Source organism: Loa loa (genome assembly GCF_000183805.2).
Source record: "Loa loa unplaced genomic scaffold supercont3.45, whole genome shotgun sequence".
Classification (NCBI taxonomy): domain Eukaryota; kingdom Metazoa; phylum Nematoda; class Chromadorea; order Rhabditida; family Onchocercidae; genus Loa; species Loa loa.
In genome coordinates, this window is record NW_018108225.1 from 202,472 (window position 1) to 218,805 (window position 16,334).

At 35.3% G+C, this 16,334-nt stretch overlaps 2 protein-coding genes across 2 annotated transcripts; one reads left to right on the forward strand and one right to left on the reverse strand.

The window, feature by feature from the left end:
• Positions 1-922: 922 nt before the first annotated feature.
• Positions 923-9,872, reverse strand: LOAG_00399 (coronin 2A). The gene is made up of 13 exons (XM_020445422.1): positions 9,779-9,872; positions 8,753-8,979; positions 8,456-8,565; positions 7,828-8,004; positions 7,155-7,479; positions 6,829-7,038; positions 5,799-6,026; positions 4,911-5,038; positions 4,341-4,549; positions 3,843-4,023; positions 3,498-3,615; positions 1,432-2,159; positions 923-1,255 (listed from the first exon to the last, which is right to left on the reverse strand). The coding sequence occupies exons 1-12, from the start codon at positions 9,783-9,785 to the stop codon at positions 2,046-2,048; spliced, it is 2,034 nt and encodes a 677-aa protein (XP_020304117.1). The 5' UTR covers positions 9,786-9,872; the 3' UTR covers positions 923-1,255; positions 1,432-2,045.
• Positions 9,873-15,437: 5,565 nt separating this feature from the next.
• Positions 15,438-15,587, forward strand: LOAG_00400 (hypothetical protein; the record flags this gene model as incomplete). The annotated part of the gene is made up of 1 exon (XM_003135940.1): positions 15,438-15,587. One exon carries the CDS (start codon positions 15,438-15,440, stop codon positions 15,585-15,587), a length of 150 nt encoding a protein of 49 aa, XP_003135988.1.
• Positions 15,588-16,334: the final 747 nt, after the last annotated feature.

The following is a 16,334-nucleotide window of genomic DNA, read 5'->3' on the forward strand; positions in this document are numbered from 1 at the left end:
GAAATTAAATGAAGAGATCAACAATCGTCTGTAAAAATCATTATCCATCTTGATGATGCAGCGATCATATATTCATGGCTTTTAATAAAACTGTGAAATGCATGTTATCCTTCAGAATGGTTAATAACCTTTTTTTAACTTTTCCACTGTCAATTTCGTAAGTAAATACGTAAATATATATTCAGTCCAGTTGAATTTTGATGACAACATTTATGAGAGTAAACTAGGACAGAAAAATAATAATAACGGTTGTTGTTGTACGACTACATGACATATCGGTGCGTGAAAATTTCTTTATCGGATATCCCAGTGGTCTTTTTTAAGGTATTATAAAGTTATCTGAGACTTTAGATTCAGATTCTCATTCCGATAAGAGCGAAAGAATCGTCTTCATGGTCAGTTAAATAGATGTAATTTTTCCATATTCACTCTTGGATCCTGAGATAATTGCTTCTCTTTGTGAAGTTGGCATTTTGAAGAATGTCAAGAAATCCTGTCTATTAAAAATAAGTGTAATACTGGCAGAGAATAAGGAAGGAAGTGAACTGTTCAATCTTTGCATACTTCGCTAGCATCTTTCCGTAACTGACATTGCATAGCAAAGTAATCAGAGAGTTATTTAAATGAACATCTTCTAAGATCAAATTACCATAACACATCCCATAATACTCTGTTTTGTTCACTAACTTATCTTCGACCCTTCAACAAGATTTCTTTCAGCACTGACCTACGCTGTCCTCCTCACGAAATTGTCTTTATCATTAATGCGCATCCAGACAAACCAAGTTATCTAATCAGGTCAACTATCAGAGGACCAAAGATTTACGCTTTACGACAGCAGCAACTAATTTCAGTCTCAATAAGTAGATCTCCATGGTTTAGTTGGCTTTTCAACATCCGTTGCTAATTGCAGTTCGTAAATTTTGTCAAAAATTTTATCTCACATCGTATCTCTTATAGGAGCAAATTAGACTGTCCACAAGCGAAAATTTTTCAAATAATTAGAATACATACAGTACAGTACTTGCAAATCTACTGCCATTTCGAACTTTAAAGACCTCGGGTTCACTTCACCCCATCAAGAAACAATTCTCGAGGATGATCCATAGGAATGCTTGGAATACAATATATTGAACGTAAAGTTTAAAGTTGAAAATCTACTGTAACGTATGTGTCTTCGATCTACCAGACGATTCAAATCTGTCATAATTTCCAATTATTCGGAAATTTTTTCTCAGACATTTTTGCTTATTGCCTGAAAGTGCAGTTCAGTCAGGAGAGGAAGTGCAATTTTTTAGAGACTTGGAATTTATTGTCATACAAGACTTGCAGGAAGTTCCTTATAAACCATAAGAAAATGCGCAAATAATATTTCTTCGAAAAGAAAGCAGTTAAATAAGTTTTTGAAACAAATTGCAATAAAAAACAAACCAGCCGAAAGAACGATTCTCCCAAATCATTAAATTGCTCCGGAAACTTGGAAAATGAAACAGCACAAATCTGACCCAAAGACAACTTAATTCTTCACTTTCATCCTTAAATTCGGAACATATATTAAGCTCCTTCTCTCACAAGCCATTTTTTTACGGATAACAGAAAAGAAAAATTTAAGCATAAAGATGGAAATAATATGAAATAAATATATGAAAATTAGTGCAAGGATACAAAGGAGGTACCCGCAAATATGACCATGAGAAAGTTTTGCAGATTGGATCTCCTCTAACATTTTACACTCTTTTACATTCATTAGATGTAACCTATCATACAATTGAAGGGACGTACAATCAAGCGTACTGTTAGCATTACTAGAAGCTAGCATTTAAAAGGTACATATACACCATATGCAGTAGCAATATCCATGAACACTTTACACGAAAAACAATACAGCACACAAGGAAACATATTTTTAGAACACTTTCGATTTTAAACTTTATATAAAATCTGCAAAATATGTATGTCAAAACACACGAGCATTCTCTATATAACATCAAACAATATGTTTCCAACTATCATCATATGTGATAACGCGCGTTTGAATACCCTTGTCAGGAAGACCGAGAATTGTCGCGGTTTATATCCAACTGCTGTAACTGAGTTTGCAGGAAATCAATCCGACTATCCTTCCAATGGATTTCATAACGTAAACTCTCGATATCTTGCTGAAAAAGAGAATAGAGAATGTCAAGAAAACAACCAAAAATTTTACAGAAACTGGAAAAAAAACTTGAATTTGTTCAAATGAGATAGTTTGGTTTTTGGAGAAAACCATAGAATTTTTGTGGAAATTTTGTCCAAAATTTCTAAATTAGAAAAAAAAACGGATAAAGGAGAGAAATATGTATTAAGCCATACCTTTTTGTTAAACAAAAAAAAAAATTAAGTGGTTAAAATATGCCGTAAGGATAACGCAAGTAAGACGATCGGTAGTGCAAGAGTGAGTACTAAGTTTAAAAGTGAAAGCAAAGTAAAAAGCATATGAAAATCGAATATATAAACGATCAAAGAAAATAAAAACAGTAAACTAAGGAATTCTAGCGAGAACTTCACTCCGGATCAATTTTTATTTTTCACATTTTTTTTCCTCCATAACAATCACTTCTTAAAAATTTTGATACAGCAAAAGTGGTATGTGGAATACGATTTTGAATTCTGAGTTTTTTATGGAAAAAAGAATCATAAGACAGATGGAACGAAAAGGATATGTTAAGTTACAAAAACAAGGTTTACGAAATCCAAAAGCCTACTGAGAGCTTGAGATATCACAGTACTTTCCACCACTCAAGACAAGTACTGGCATAGTTAATAAACAGATTCATCTTCAAAAAAAATCACTGAAAAACAGAATTAAGAAGAGTCTTGAACATTATTTTGTAGCTAGAACTGAAGACGTAACTGCACTTAGGCCAACTCTCCTCCACCTTCTACTAGCTTCTGGTTTTGGACACGCCATTCGTACCAAACATGAAATTTCAGAAGTAAATTTAAGAGCGGCAGTACTTGGAATTTTTTTTTCGACCGTCATTTCCACTGGTCGCAGAATAAATTTCGGTCTCTTCTTCAGTATTTCCAGTATTTCAGGAACAAGAAAATTAAATTCAAGGATTTAATAGGTGAGTTTAAAGAAGTGGTATGTCAGGAAAAAGTGATATGTCATGAATTACTGGCTTTCGAACTTTGTGATTATTACAGATTTTATAAGATACATGCAATAACAGGTTTTATAAATTTGTTAACGGAAATTCGCTGATGTAACTGATTGGTCTATTTCAATACGAACTAACAAAATACTTTAAGGCTTGAAGTGATGCACAAGCATATCAATCAAAATGATATAAATGAAACGAAGGTAAGAATGTAAGGTTGCAGCGCTGTGCTCATGCAATAATTTCTTTGGGAGCTATAACGTTTAAGAGAATTATCAAGTACATAACTATCACTGATACTGAAATTCGAAAAATATGTTCAAAACCTATATAAGAACTTGCAGACATTCCGACCTGTTGCAGTTGAACAATTTTTTCCAGTTGTTCGCACCTACTTCGACATTTCCATAATTCACGCTCCATTTCCTTCAAAACATTCACCATCGCTTCTTCCGAGAAACAGCTACGACTGCTGAAATGATTAATAAGCTACGTTATTTGACTCGAAAACATCATGAGAATCAGATTCCCTGTGCTAATGTAGCTTTACACTAATCTACTTGCTAACTGATCTCCCAGGTAATTCTTATACATATTGGCTCGATTCGCAAGACGGTAACTAATGTTTAAACATACAAAATTTACAAACTTAAAGCTAAAGAATTTCAAAAAAGCATCTGAAAGATTCTAGATAAATACCTGTCATTATCTTCATTCTGTTCTCCCCCCTCCAGTTTACTATTCCCATTACTCAGTTTCTGCACCATCGGGAATTTATGCTGCTCTGTTTGTTTTATTAATTCATCACATCGACTAGTGGATTGGCGTTCCAGAAAAACACTTGCCGAACCGGTCTTTGATGCGTCAGCGTTGCCTGATTCTAAAAAATAAAGGGCTTTCTAAGATTTCAGGTCTATTAAAGGGTCAACATTCCTTAGTATTTCTTTCACAGAAAGTGAAGGAAATACTAAGGAATGTTGACCCTTTAATGCTACCAGAAGTTTATTAGCAACATGTTTGTCAATACAGGTGTAAAACAGAAGCCTAGTTATTGGAAATTTGAATGAAAAATGATAGTAATTGAAATTGCATGCAACATTTTGACAGAAAATGAAGATGCCACAGCCTAATGTATGTCACGCCTAATAGTATACAAGTCGAAGCTAAGAAGTTAGTAAGCACAATTTAACAACTAACTCATTGAAAACAGTGATGCACTTCTGTCGATAACGCTGGCAGTCCGTGCACTGGATGACGAGTTTTTGTGATTTAGTGCAATAACATCGGTAGCGGCTGCAGTAGTTGGAGCATTCTTCTCGCTGACTGGAGATGAAAGTGATAAAGGCGTACTTCCATTCTCATTATTTTTCTCTCCAATATATACACCATTTGTTCCATCCATTTCTCTTCAAAAACATGAAATAGAAAAATAAAAAATCCACTCCTTTCAATAAATTCCAATCATGCAATTATGGAGAACGGAACTAAAAATGAAATTATTGAAAGTATTTTAAGATCAAACTTTTTTCACAAACAAAGAACACGTGAATGAGTATGCTGATGAATGAGTATGAATGAGTACGTGAATGAGTAACAATCAAACTTTTTTTCTAATTTGACACCTCAAGAAAAAACATGGAGAAAAATGCTGATCAAGCATATGCTAAACAAACCAACAAACTCCATCAAATCTCACGTAGTATGATAAAGTTGAAGGAACAAAAAGTGCAACAAAAATTTAATAACGTAACTTGGATAAAAACATACTTATTCATGTGTTCCTTGTTAACCTCATCTGCGGATTCGGCAGCCAGTTTTGCTTTAATTCTTTCGATCTTCAACAGCTCCTCACAATCTTCTCGATCTGTTATTTCGCGATAATCAGGTTTTGTTACCTAATGACAAAATCGATTTAGTAACCAAGCAGAAAAATAATAGCTCTAAACCTTAAGAAAACAGAAACATTTTTATTAAATCAAAAAATCCTGATGACTCTGCATATTTAAAAAGTGCACATGGAAAAATCTTAAGTCAAAAAAACTTGAAATCTTATTAGTTCAAAAAAACTGCTTCTTCCCTTTTATTTGAAAAAATAAACATTAGAACTATTTTAGAAACCCTTCACTGCTTAAGTATTTTGAAATATTGAGAATATCATGACGGTTACAATAGTATCATAGGAGATTTTACACATTATGAGACCAACTGCGGTCATTGTGCAATGCTTGATGGACTAATAAATATATACAAGTCTATCAAATTTCAACATATCTTGAGAATTCAGAATGTTTGGAAGTCCGCGGAGGTGGCAAAGAAACTGATTAACGGCGCTGAATTTAAAGCAATTTCAGTGATTCGAAGTGCCTAAGAATCTGACATCTTTCTCAGTTTCCAACAGCATTAGTAAATTCGATAAAACAAAAAATAAAATCAATAGCTTATCTCCCTTGCCTATTTATACAGTCTTTCGCAGGGAGGTAATTATAGCTCTTATGGTAGCACAAAATTCCAAGACTCCAAAATTGGTTCCACTAAAAAAAAAACAGAATCTTGGCCCTATTGGAATAAATGATATTACCAGTTCAAAGGGTTTAGTGTAGGGACCTTGAAAACTGGAATTGTGGATTTGTTACCTCTGATATCAAATCGTGATACCTGCGATAAAAATCGGAATTTACGATCATTGTTGACATCGGCGATCATCAGTTTAGTTCTATTACTCTCCTTGGCGAATGTTACTGGTTTGTTCGTACAATTCAGTAGGCAATCCTTCAGCTCCAGCATGATCGGTTCACGATTTAAACCAGCTAACCATTCGCGAAACGACAATGACGGAGTTGGCGACCGCGTTGCCGGATACAGGTCGGCTTGGAATCCGTCAGCCTAAAAAAATTACTTTGACAAAACATAAAGGAAAAATTATTTTCAAATTATCTCAGAGGCAAATTCGTTTTCAAATTACCTCAGTGATAAATTTTCAGTATTATACGAGGTAAATTCATAATAATTGTAGAAGCTATATTTAAATCAATTATGAAGTCAACCACAAACAAATCGCTACCTTTCAATAAGATTAAGCTTCAGTGTCGCAAGCCATTGCACTACGATGCATGTTCCACATTGTGGGTACATTGTGGTACATGCTTAACAAAGAACAAACGACCACTAAAAGAGTGGCACTCACATTAGCTAAGATGTGATAAAAATCGGAAGAGTAATGATGGGAAAGTTTCACCTTTGGCAATATTTGAAAGTAAACTGGTAATTCAAAGATGTCTTCGCAATGCTCAATTCTAGCATTTTGAAAGAAAGAAAAAAAACAGACCAAAAAACCAATTCAGAATTGAAAAATGATTTCTGTAACTCAGACTCGAAAAAACAAACCAAGGAAAATAAAAAATACAAAAAAGCCATTGTTTTCCGTAAACAAATGAAAAAAATACGTCTTGACTGTTGATATTCGTGACTACAGCAAATATCTTCTTATATCTCATCTTATTTAGTGCATGAGTACTTCAAAATCTATTCAGAAATGTTCAAAGTTAGCAAACATTCAATCATAAAGAAATGAAGAAAAAAAACGACAGAAAGTTCAAAAATTTTATAATTGGATTTGGTTATCAAATTTTGTAGCCGCTGTGCCCAAAAGATAAAAAAAACAGTCATTTAAGGATTTAGAACTTACTCTTCTCGGAACGAAGAATGACAACGGCTCAATAACCAGCTGTTCAGCATCTACCCGAAATATCCTCATAATTTCACATTGCAATACGTTGAGTCCACGTTTGGGAAGTATACATACCGCTGTATGAGCTTTGGAGCCGGACGATTCATTCAGATAAGATATAAATGGTGCTTCTTTTAACAATTCATAAAATCGAATATTGGCATCACCCTGAAAAATTATCAAAACATTAGTGAAATCGAACGTTCAAATCTATTAATCAAATACTTTAATAAAATGCCACAAAAATGATTAGTATTCAGTTGAAAACTGAAGTTTAAACCTACCTTCCCAGCAATGTACAACAAATTGAGATCATTATCAACCAAGGGCATAAGAAAACCGGATCCACCATCGATATCCACCACAGCTAACGGTGCGTCCAAAGGACGAGAACTGTAGATAGCTATTTGTCGTCGGGTACTTCGTGAACTACCAGTCGTTATAAGACGTTCACTACTGTTCGCCTCCGGCATCCCGTAGAATAAAACTCGTGGAAGCATAGCTCCATCATGAATAAGCTGTGTGCTACGTTGTTTTTCACCCGTACGTGCATCGTAAATTGATAATTCGCGTGATTTAGTCGCCACCACAAATTCGGAACAGTTGTAACTGAAATTATAAGCCTAGATTTATCATCATAATTCCAGGACTGGAATAACTTCTGGGAAACTCTGAAAACCACAGCACAGTGATATCCTACTTCCAGACTTAGGTTTAAGCAAAACAACTTTATTATGGGCAGATCCGACATTTATCAATACCTTGAGAAATTTGAAAAATGATGGCGAAGTATCTCTCTCAATTCTCAACCGTACATTCAGAACTGAGGCAAAGGATCTGTTTCACCTATAGAGTCAGTTCTCTTCCCTGTCTCGTATACCAACTACCCAAATGCTCACATAGTAATACGTAATCCTTTGCTTCCAAAAGCTCTAAAAGTTAGAAAAAATGAATAACCTTAAGCATAATGAAGCGGCATTGCAATCTTCAATTCTGTATACAATTTTATCTGTTTCAATATTCCACAGCACTACTAGACCATCTAATGAAGCCGAAAAGACAGCATTATCAACTGTCGTATGCCATTCAATTGTATGAACGCGTCGAGAATGTGCTCTGGATATTCGCAAACAGCTGTAATTTGATAGAAATTAATTCGTTGATTTAAACAACGCAACTGAATCCCAATTCGATAGCCACAAAAGTTTAAAAAAATAATTTCATTATCGTTAGACAATCTAAGTTGTTAGCACCATTTCACAATCGGTTCAAAATATTTGTGCAGCAAATCCGTCACTAAATTTCGGTGAAACTGGAAGATGTTATCTTCAGGTTCACATTTTCATAGATTCCATTTGTAATGATTTAATGGAATTTCAAATTTAGTTTGTCGAAACAACGGTATCACACATTTATGAATTTTGAGTGACTAACGGCAAGGTATTAATGAGTTTTCTAATTCTGTAAACCAAGACCTGAATAGATTCTGTGACACCTTCTTCAAAATGCAGAGTTTGCATTACGAAGAGAATAAATCATACAAACTTCCGTCCTTTGATTTTAAATAGACAGCGAAAATTATAACCGAATTCTAAGCATATCATCGATATGCCATATTCGAACTGTGGCATCGTGAGATCCGGTAGCTAAAACGTTATCATTGAAAGGATTCCATTTTACATCGCACACGGCACCCTGAAATAAACAGTAATTCAAATTTTATTAAAATTATAGGAAAGCATATTTGTAGAATGCATCTGCTCAGCAATAACAAATATTAAGTGGGAAAGAGAAACTCAGTAATCAATAAACACTGATTAAATACCCACCACTAAATGGAGCACTCCAGTAAAACACAGCAAATTCTAAATGACAAGCATACTTCATGATCCTTAATTTTGCTCAGTTCCATTCGTCCTCGACCCATACGACAAAGTTTGGCAATTTGAACAACGCCACCAGCAGGAACATCGACAGCCAGTGCAATCATCTTCGGATTCGCGGCTACTGCTAGCCCGTGTCCTGGCCCCGTATCGTACCATTCGCTACGCCGTACACTTTTGGAATACACGTGACGAAACCGGGAATATTTCAGCTTTGATAAAGCTTCTGAAACCTTTTGGACACTTTTTCATAATAACCTTCTCCACTGAAGAAACAAAAAAAGACATCCCTTTGCATGCCTCCTCATTATCCATTTTCCCTTAAACATTCCATTGTGTTAGAATTGATTAAGCTTTTGAAGAATATTCTTCATAATCAGTAGAAACACCATCAACATCACCTTTTTTTTACTTTTTTTAGTAGACCGTAATGAGGACAAGACTAAACTAAAAACCGTTTGCTAATTTATCACAATCGCTGCCATGACCTTTTAAATATTCAGGAAACTTTTGTTAAAAAAATTGGAAATGGAGAAAGAAATCATATATTGCAGACCGGAGAAGATTCCAGTGAACAGATAGTTTCGACCAATGGCATAAAATTTGTAAAAAAAATGACTTGAACTTGTCAAGTTAGGTTATTTATAGCTAGAAAGTTGTCGAAGTGAGGGATGAAGCTCTGGACATTATTTATATAGTTTGATATAAGCAAAATTACAGACTCAATTATCAAATAATATGACTGGTAGGAAAAGATGAAATATGGGGTTAGTTAAGCAGAATATACGTTACTATTTATTATTTCTACCACTTACCACTACCATATCAAAAACTAGCAGTTTCTGAAATTTATAACCAAACTTTTTTACTAGGTTTTAGATGTTTATAATTCAATTTATCATTCGATCGAATTCATGCATAATTAAGTCTATTTCCCCTTCCTTCTTGCGCGAAACCTTTACAAAAGTTTGGACGATGAACTGCATATGTAATAGAAAGCGCAGTGGAATTTATATAGTACTTACCGGACATAATTCAGAGAAGTATTTCGTGAAAAACCTCACCAGTGTTAGTAGAGATCGACAATAGCGGGAAGGTAAGCAAAAAACATCACTGAAATGAAGAAAATTATTGGGAAGTTATACTTCTTGGGAATTTAAGAAGGCGTACGACAAAACTTTTACATAAAATGATAACAAGGTATGCAGTGGAACTCTTGATTTCAATCTATTTCAAAGCAATCCAATGAGTACATCTCGAATCTAATAAAAAGAAAGATGCGCCAATAAACCGTGTAAAAAAAAAAAAAAGTAACGACATGCACTGATAACGAATAATCACACTGTATTGATGGCACTTCTATAGTGCACTTGAACTGCAAATAATGACTTTACATTCAGTGACCTTCTTGAATTTTCGAAGGTGAAAATAACATTTGAAAACGCCTTCAGCAAAGCAATACCTGACGGAAATAGAGAACAGATTGGAGATCCAAGTTTTAGCGCGCTAACTTGAAAAATCTTTAGGACATTCGTAAGCTACAGCTCTCCAACCAAACCTTCTGAAAAACTGCATCTTGCTTGGAATGTAACTGAGGGAATGTCCTAACCTTCATTCTTTTAAAGTTTATTCTCACAAAGTTCTCATGCAATCCGTTACTTGGAAAAGTACTACAAATAAGACTCTGCAACTGTTTGCACAGCTCTAGTCGGCTTTCCCTCCTTACATCTCAAGTTTAAGTTATAAAGTTAACAAATCAAGTTTAGATCAAGTTGAATTACTTAACTAATTGAGACAATAAGCCGAATTCAATCTTACAAAAGATGTCTATCGACGAAAGACAGACTGAGACACAACATTATAAGCATAAGGAAGTGGTGACACTGAAGAAATAAACACTACGGGGTAGTGGAAAGTTTGCCTTAATGAAAATATCATTATCAGATGCTCTTTGCAAAACTATCGTTATCAAGTGCTCTTCTCTGTTTTATCCTATTCTGTCATATAACTGAAAAGTTTTAGTTGACAGTAATGTCCGGAACAAACATTGTAAGATCAAAAAAAGGAATAAAATCGAAAAATTATTGAGGTTCTACGGTATTTTCAATGCACTATCCACACAGCTCCACAACTGTGCTGCTCTTCTTTAACATTTGGTATTTCTCGTTCTTATTGCAAAACAATCATTAAATGGTAGTGGTACTGAGAACTGAAAGAATCTCGAAAATGATGATGAATTTCAAAATTGCTTGTTCCAAAAAACTCTTTTCCCATTCTATTCCCATCCTAACCAAACTAATTCGAATTCTACCGCCAAATAGGGTTTAAAAAAGTTATAAAATGGTGAGAGTATGGTGCCGTCACCCACAAAATGAGCAAGTGAAAGAGAGAAGAATGTACCGATAAGGGCTACCTCCTCCATTCTATTGCTATGTATCATCCCCGCTCATTTACCGGATCACTTGTGCAGTTCTTTTCTACTACATGAAGAAATACGCAAATTTCTCCATATGGAAACAAATATTTTAGAATACAACAAATGGTTGATAGAATGGCAGGATTACTTGCGAGAGTGACATTAGTTAAATCATATGAGACATGCAATCAGGAAGAAGAGCAGTTCGAATTTCATGATCTTTTCGAAACACATTGGAACAGTTGCAATCGATATATGACCAGTTCCAGGAAAGAGAAGGAAGACCGGTTTAAAACAGGAACAAAAATTAAAATATCTAAATGTATTTAAGATGATTTCAATTCTTCCTTTCTAAACAATCAATTCCGTCCTGGATGCAGAATAAACTAATCGAAATGGCATAACATGAATGCGCCTGCTAATTTCCATCTGATCGGTATAATTTCAATTTCCTGTTTTGAAGCGATGCAAATTTTTGCACAAACTATAAGAAACAATTCCAGCTAATAATGTTTACTTTTTTAAAAAAATCAGGAAAATTACTACTGGCAAAAAAAAAACGAAATTTTAAAAAAAAAGTAGCTTGAAAAGAGTAATTTTCACCCTTTGTTCGAATTAGCAAATTATTTCTATCTTTAAAAATCTTGCTACAAAAGGGGTTGTTTATGAGCCGTATAAAAAACTTCAAAAAAACAAAAACAGTAACTTCAGGCAGTTATGAAAATGAAATATGCAAGTAAACTGATGTGTGTTTTAAACAACTAGGCCAAAAGAAAAAACAGAAGCTGAAAACCAGGATACCAGAAGTGACTAGCATCAATCCTTTTTTTATTTACTAATGAAACATTAGCAGTTTATCATTTATCAGCAAGTAAAGAAAATGTTAGGTGCATGAGCGCTGTGTTACTCTAAAACACCCGAATAGAACTGGCCCAATCTGCTGAATATTTCAGAAGTTGAAATGATTGACATTCAGTGTAGCTAATCAGATGCTCCAAACCGGGTATGTTCGTGAAAAGTTGAAGAATGACCGTTAAAAAACCAGCAAAGGTCATCCTGCCAATGAGAAGGTAAACGTGAAGGAGCAATCGATAAGGGGACAAAAATTTTGCATTGCCATTAAATGTAGATGAGAAATTCATCTAAAAATATTGGAAAAAGAATATGATGAAGCTTTCAAAAGCCAAACGATTTGCCAATAAAATGTTTCAAATAACAAAGCAATCAGCGCCTTACATCTACCTCCCAATGGACCGACGACAGAATAAAAATGAAAGATGCCGCAGGAACATGATACTTGCTTGACAAGTCCAGTTTTAAAGACAACAGATTGAGAGGCGATTATTAGACATGACTTTAAGTTTTCCTTCTAAAATAAACCAGGGATATAAGAGGCTTTATTTCAATCACCACTGAAATACTGGCCAAAGAGGCAGGAATCTAAGAATGAGGAATGAATGGTTCTTTTTTTTTTTGTAAAGGTGAGGGAGTGTTCGGTCATTGAGCTATCATTTGTTGAGAACATCAATCTCCTTCTACCTACTCATTTTTTCTGTTGTGAAAATGCTTCTTTACTCGAGAATTGCCATTACCTCTCTCCTATCTTCCCCTCTTTTTTACACTAATTCTTCCATAGCGTACTTCGTCTTGTATCTGCCTTCTCCATCAAAAAACCATAGATCCTCTTCAAAACCCCGTCATTTGCGCAGTCAACAACATCAAAGGACGGAGGGAAGCTTTTTCAAATTCTTTTTCCAAAACTCACTTTACACTTTCACATAGTGAAACATAGGATGAAAAAGGACAATTTATCATCGTGTAAAATACGACCATTTATTGGTGTTTAAACCCATTCTTTCTATGGAATCCTTCACTAGTCAAAAGTGACTGAGAGAAAAGCCTTGAAAAACGGAATAACTATAAAAGTTGAAGTACAAGTAACTGAACAAAAATCCATCTTAAAACACAATGTCCTTTGAGATATTTCTCCGAGCATATAAAAATAAAACAAAAGATTATGCGTTCTTCCGTCTTACGAATTTCACTGCAAAAAAAAATGCATAAAAATGATGCCATCACGATACATCCATAAAATTTAAAATTTCCGTGGCAATCCCGACTTGATTGAAAAATTAATTTTTGATGGGTAATATTGTCATCGCATATCACTGTTGTCACCAAGCAGTTTTTGAGTTTCAGCGAAATGCCGTTAAACACAGAGACTACCAGTTGTTTTAAAAATTTCTAAACAGGATTAGGAAGTCTCAAATTCTCCATAAATTAGGCAAGTCAATGTTTACGAGGTTGACTTGTCGGATAATCAATTTAAGAGTTCATCGCTTATCAATGAAACGATCAGTGAATGTGTTAGCAAATGTGCTTATCTGTGCTATCATTCTTATCAGTGTACAATTTGTCAGTTTAATGATCTAAAAAACGACAATGTTGTGTTGTGAAGAAACTGGAAAGACAAATTATGAGCAGTTTAGAAGGAAACGCTGAACCACGGGTGATAAACAGTTCTTCTGAAACAATCGAAGACGAGACTTGTCAACAACATGTGATAAGTGGCAAAGTTGAATTGAAGGAGAATCGATTCATTCCTACATTATATAAATGTATGTGTGTGTGTGTGTGCGTGTGTGTGTATATGTGTATGTGTGTGTGTACGTGTGTATGTGTGTTTATGTATGTGTGTGTATGTGTGTGTGTGTGTATCTAGGCGTGTGTGTATGTATTCGTATGTCTGTCCACCGATTACATCCATCTTCGAACAGCTAACACAGGGATGACTGACATTCGCACACAATGGGACATTGTAGTTCCCTCCAGTGCTTGCAGATGTTTAATTCCATTATTGTGCGTCCCAGCCCTTCCCCTTTGCTCATCCGGAATGCGTTCTGAGAAAGTGCGCACTCGAAATCACCAAGCTGCCTGAAGCTATCCTTTTGGCATCGGGAAATATTTTTATGGCCATGTCATAGAGCCTTATGTTTGGATGGGATTGTTACAAGGCTTGCCAGTGACTGGATAAAATTGGGCCATCACAATATAACATCTCTTTTAATGTAATTGCACTTACCCGAATTAAGAATTACTTTTTCGGCAATCCATTACGCCCAACGAAGGGGCCTTCACAGGGAAGCAGGGCCTGGAACATTTTGTTAAGAAAGCAGTATAATAAGCTGGATATGGAAGAAAGTGGATTTGCATTTCCACTAGTGCGGGACTGACCACAATCCACCCCGATGAGGTATTGCACGCCTCTTTGATCAAGTAAACAACCAGTTGTTAATAGTACTAACAATCCTATCCAGTAACACCATCTTTTCTTGGCTAGGATTGAATGATTCTATGAAAGAGGGATCAATACGGGAAATAACGGTTTTGGTTGGCAGGGAAAAATGCCATATTGATGCAAGAAAATCTATTCTTTCTTCTACAACTGGATTACATACGAATTATCACTCATCCAGTGCAAATGAACTTCTTCCTTAATCAATTTTCTTTGGATAATTGGATAGCTTGCCAGCACAATAGACATTAAATCTGGCCTATGTTTAGTAATCCTACTCGGTGTCTTGAGCAATTTGCTGCCCATGGAGACAGTGAAAAACCGGAGTTTATGTATAAACATAACCCAAGTCAGCGAGAAGCATGGCCATTTTCAGGATATTTAATGTTAACTGGGTTGTAAGCCTTAGTGGCTTTTGTTGAGAGAAAAAAAGTCGCTGACCGACAACCCGTGATATCGATGGCAAGGAAGCAGCATGGCAATACCACTTCTAAGAGAATCAATTAATTGAAGGATGTTAGAAACGAGCCAAAATAGATGCTTCATTATTAGAACTAAGGTATTTTCCGGTATGGAATTGGATGGGTTCAAAGGGGCTTAGGTGACGCTGAAGAGAGATGATGAGTCGGATCAAAGTAAGGAAATGAGGTACAAAAAAAGTAAGAAGGAAAATCAAAGAGAAGATCGAAACCCATTGGCTGATCAAACAGAAGCATCGATCACCGAACGGAGAAGGGTAGAAGTCAGAAGGGTAGAAGTTCATTAAAATAAACCTGGTGAGAAGTTACAGAACGGAGAAGGCAGGTTAAAGAGAGTATTATGAAGAGATGGGTGTCATTCAGGAATGGAAGAACTTCCAGTAGCAGAAAAAAGGAAAAAAGATGGTGGGCGGAAATGAGTAGATGGGAAGCTAGCAAGATTGCTAAATAAAAGTGAATGAGACACATAATAGCGCCCAGTCATAAAGAGAGATATGACAGTTGAAGTGGCATCTGCACTGCTTTACTCACAATCCAGTGGCAAACCACGAGCTCAAACTCTTTATGCTTTAAAGGGGGAAGAGTTATTTGAAGAGTTTGGAGGAGAATATGCTCAAGAACAGATAACATCAGGGAAATTGTAGGAACGACATATTAAGCAGATATCAAACCAGCGGGTACTTGCTATAATGAAGGTCGTGAAATATGAGACAACACGAGTAGAATAAAGTATTTCGAAATAACTTTACAAAACTGAACGAAAAAGTGAACATTGACGTTATAAGAAAAAGAAACAGTGGGAAATGTGGACAAGAGTTACTGGGGTAATACTAAAATGCTCGTCGAATAGGCCTGCAAGAGGACGAGCCTAAAATAACAAATATGCCAGATCTGATGTCTGATGAAATAAGCTTTTGTTTCTATTCCATGTCTTCCTGAATACAACCAAATGATTAGTCCTAGCACCGAGGGAAATATATGGATTTTGGTTTTAAAAAAGAAAAAACTTTCAATAGCTTAAATCTATAACGACAGATTCATCACATCCACAACAACTGAAATGATAGCAAAATGACCGTTAATACAATTTTGAAAGGGCATATTCTAAAATGAGCAGAAGAGTCTGAAGAGATAAACGACCAATCATAACTGATAGGATGATAACGGAGTACTGTAAAAGGAAAAGACAAATCGATTTGTAACACAGATCCAATACAACAAACAGATTACATACACACACTTTTGGAGTCCATATTTCTGTGAGAGAAAGGGTGAAATAAGGATGCGGGATATTTGGGAATGACTCTTTTTCATCTACCTCATTTGTGATCGCAAAGGTAAAAGTTCTGACGAGTATAAAACTGTCAACAAAGTATGGCGGGAAGTTTAAA

Coding starts and splice junctions, on each gene's coding strand:
- LOAG_00399 (XM_020445422.1), bottom strand. Junction 6,027..6,828: donor CATTCTTCGTTCCGAGAAGA/GTAAGTTCTAAA, acceptor TAATTTTTTTAG/GCTGACGGATTCCAAGCCGA. Junction 2,160..3,497: donor AAATTGTTCAACTGCAACAG/GTCGGAATGTCT, acceptor TCTCTTTTTCAG/CAAGATATCGAGAGTTTACG.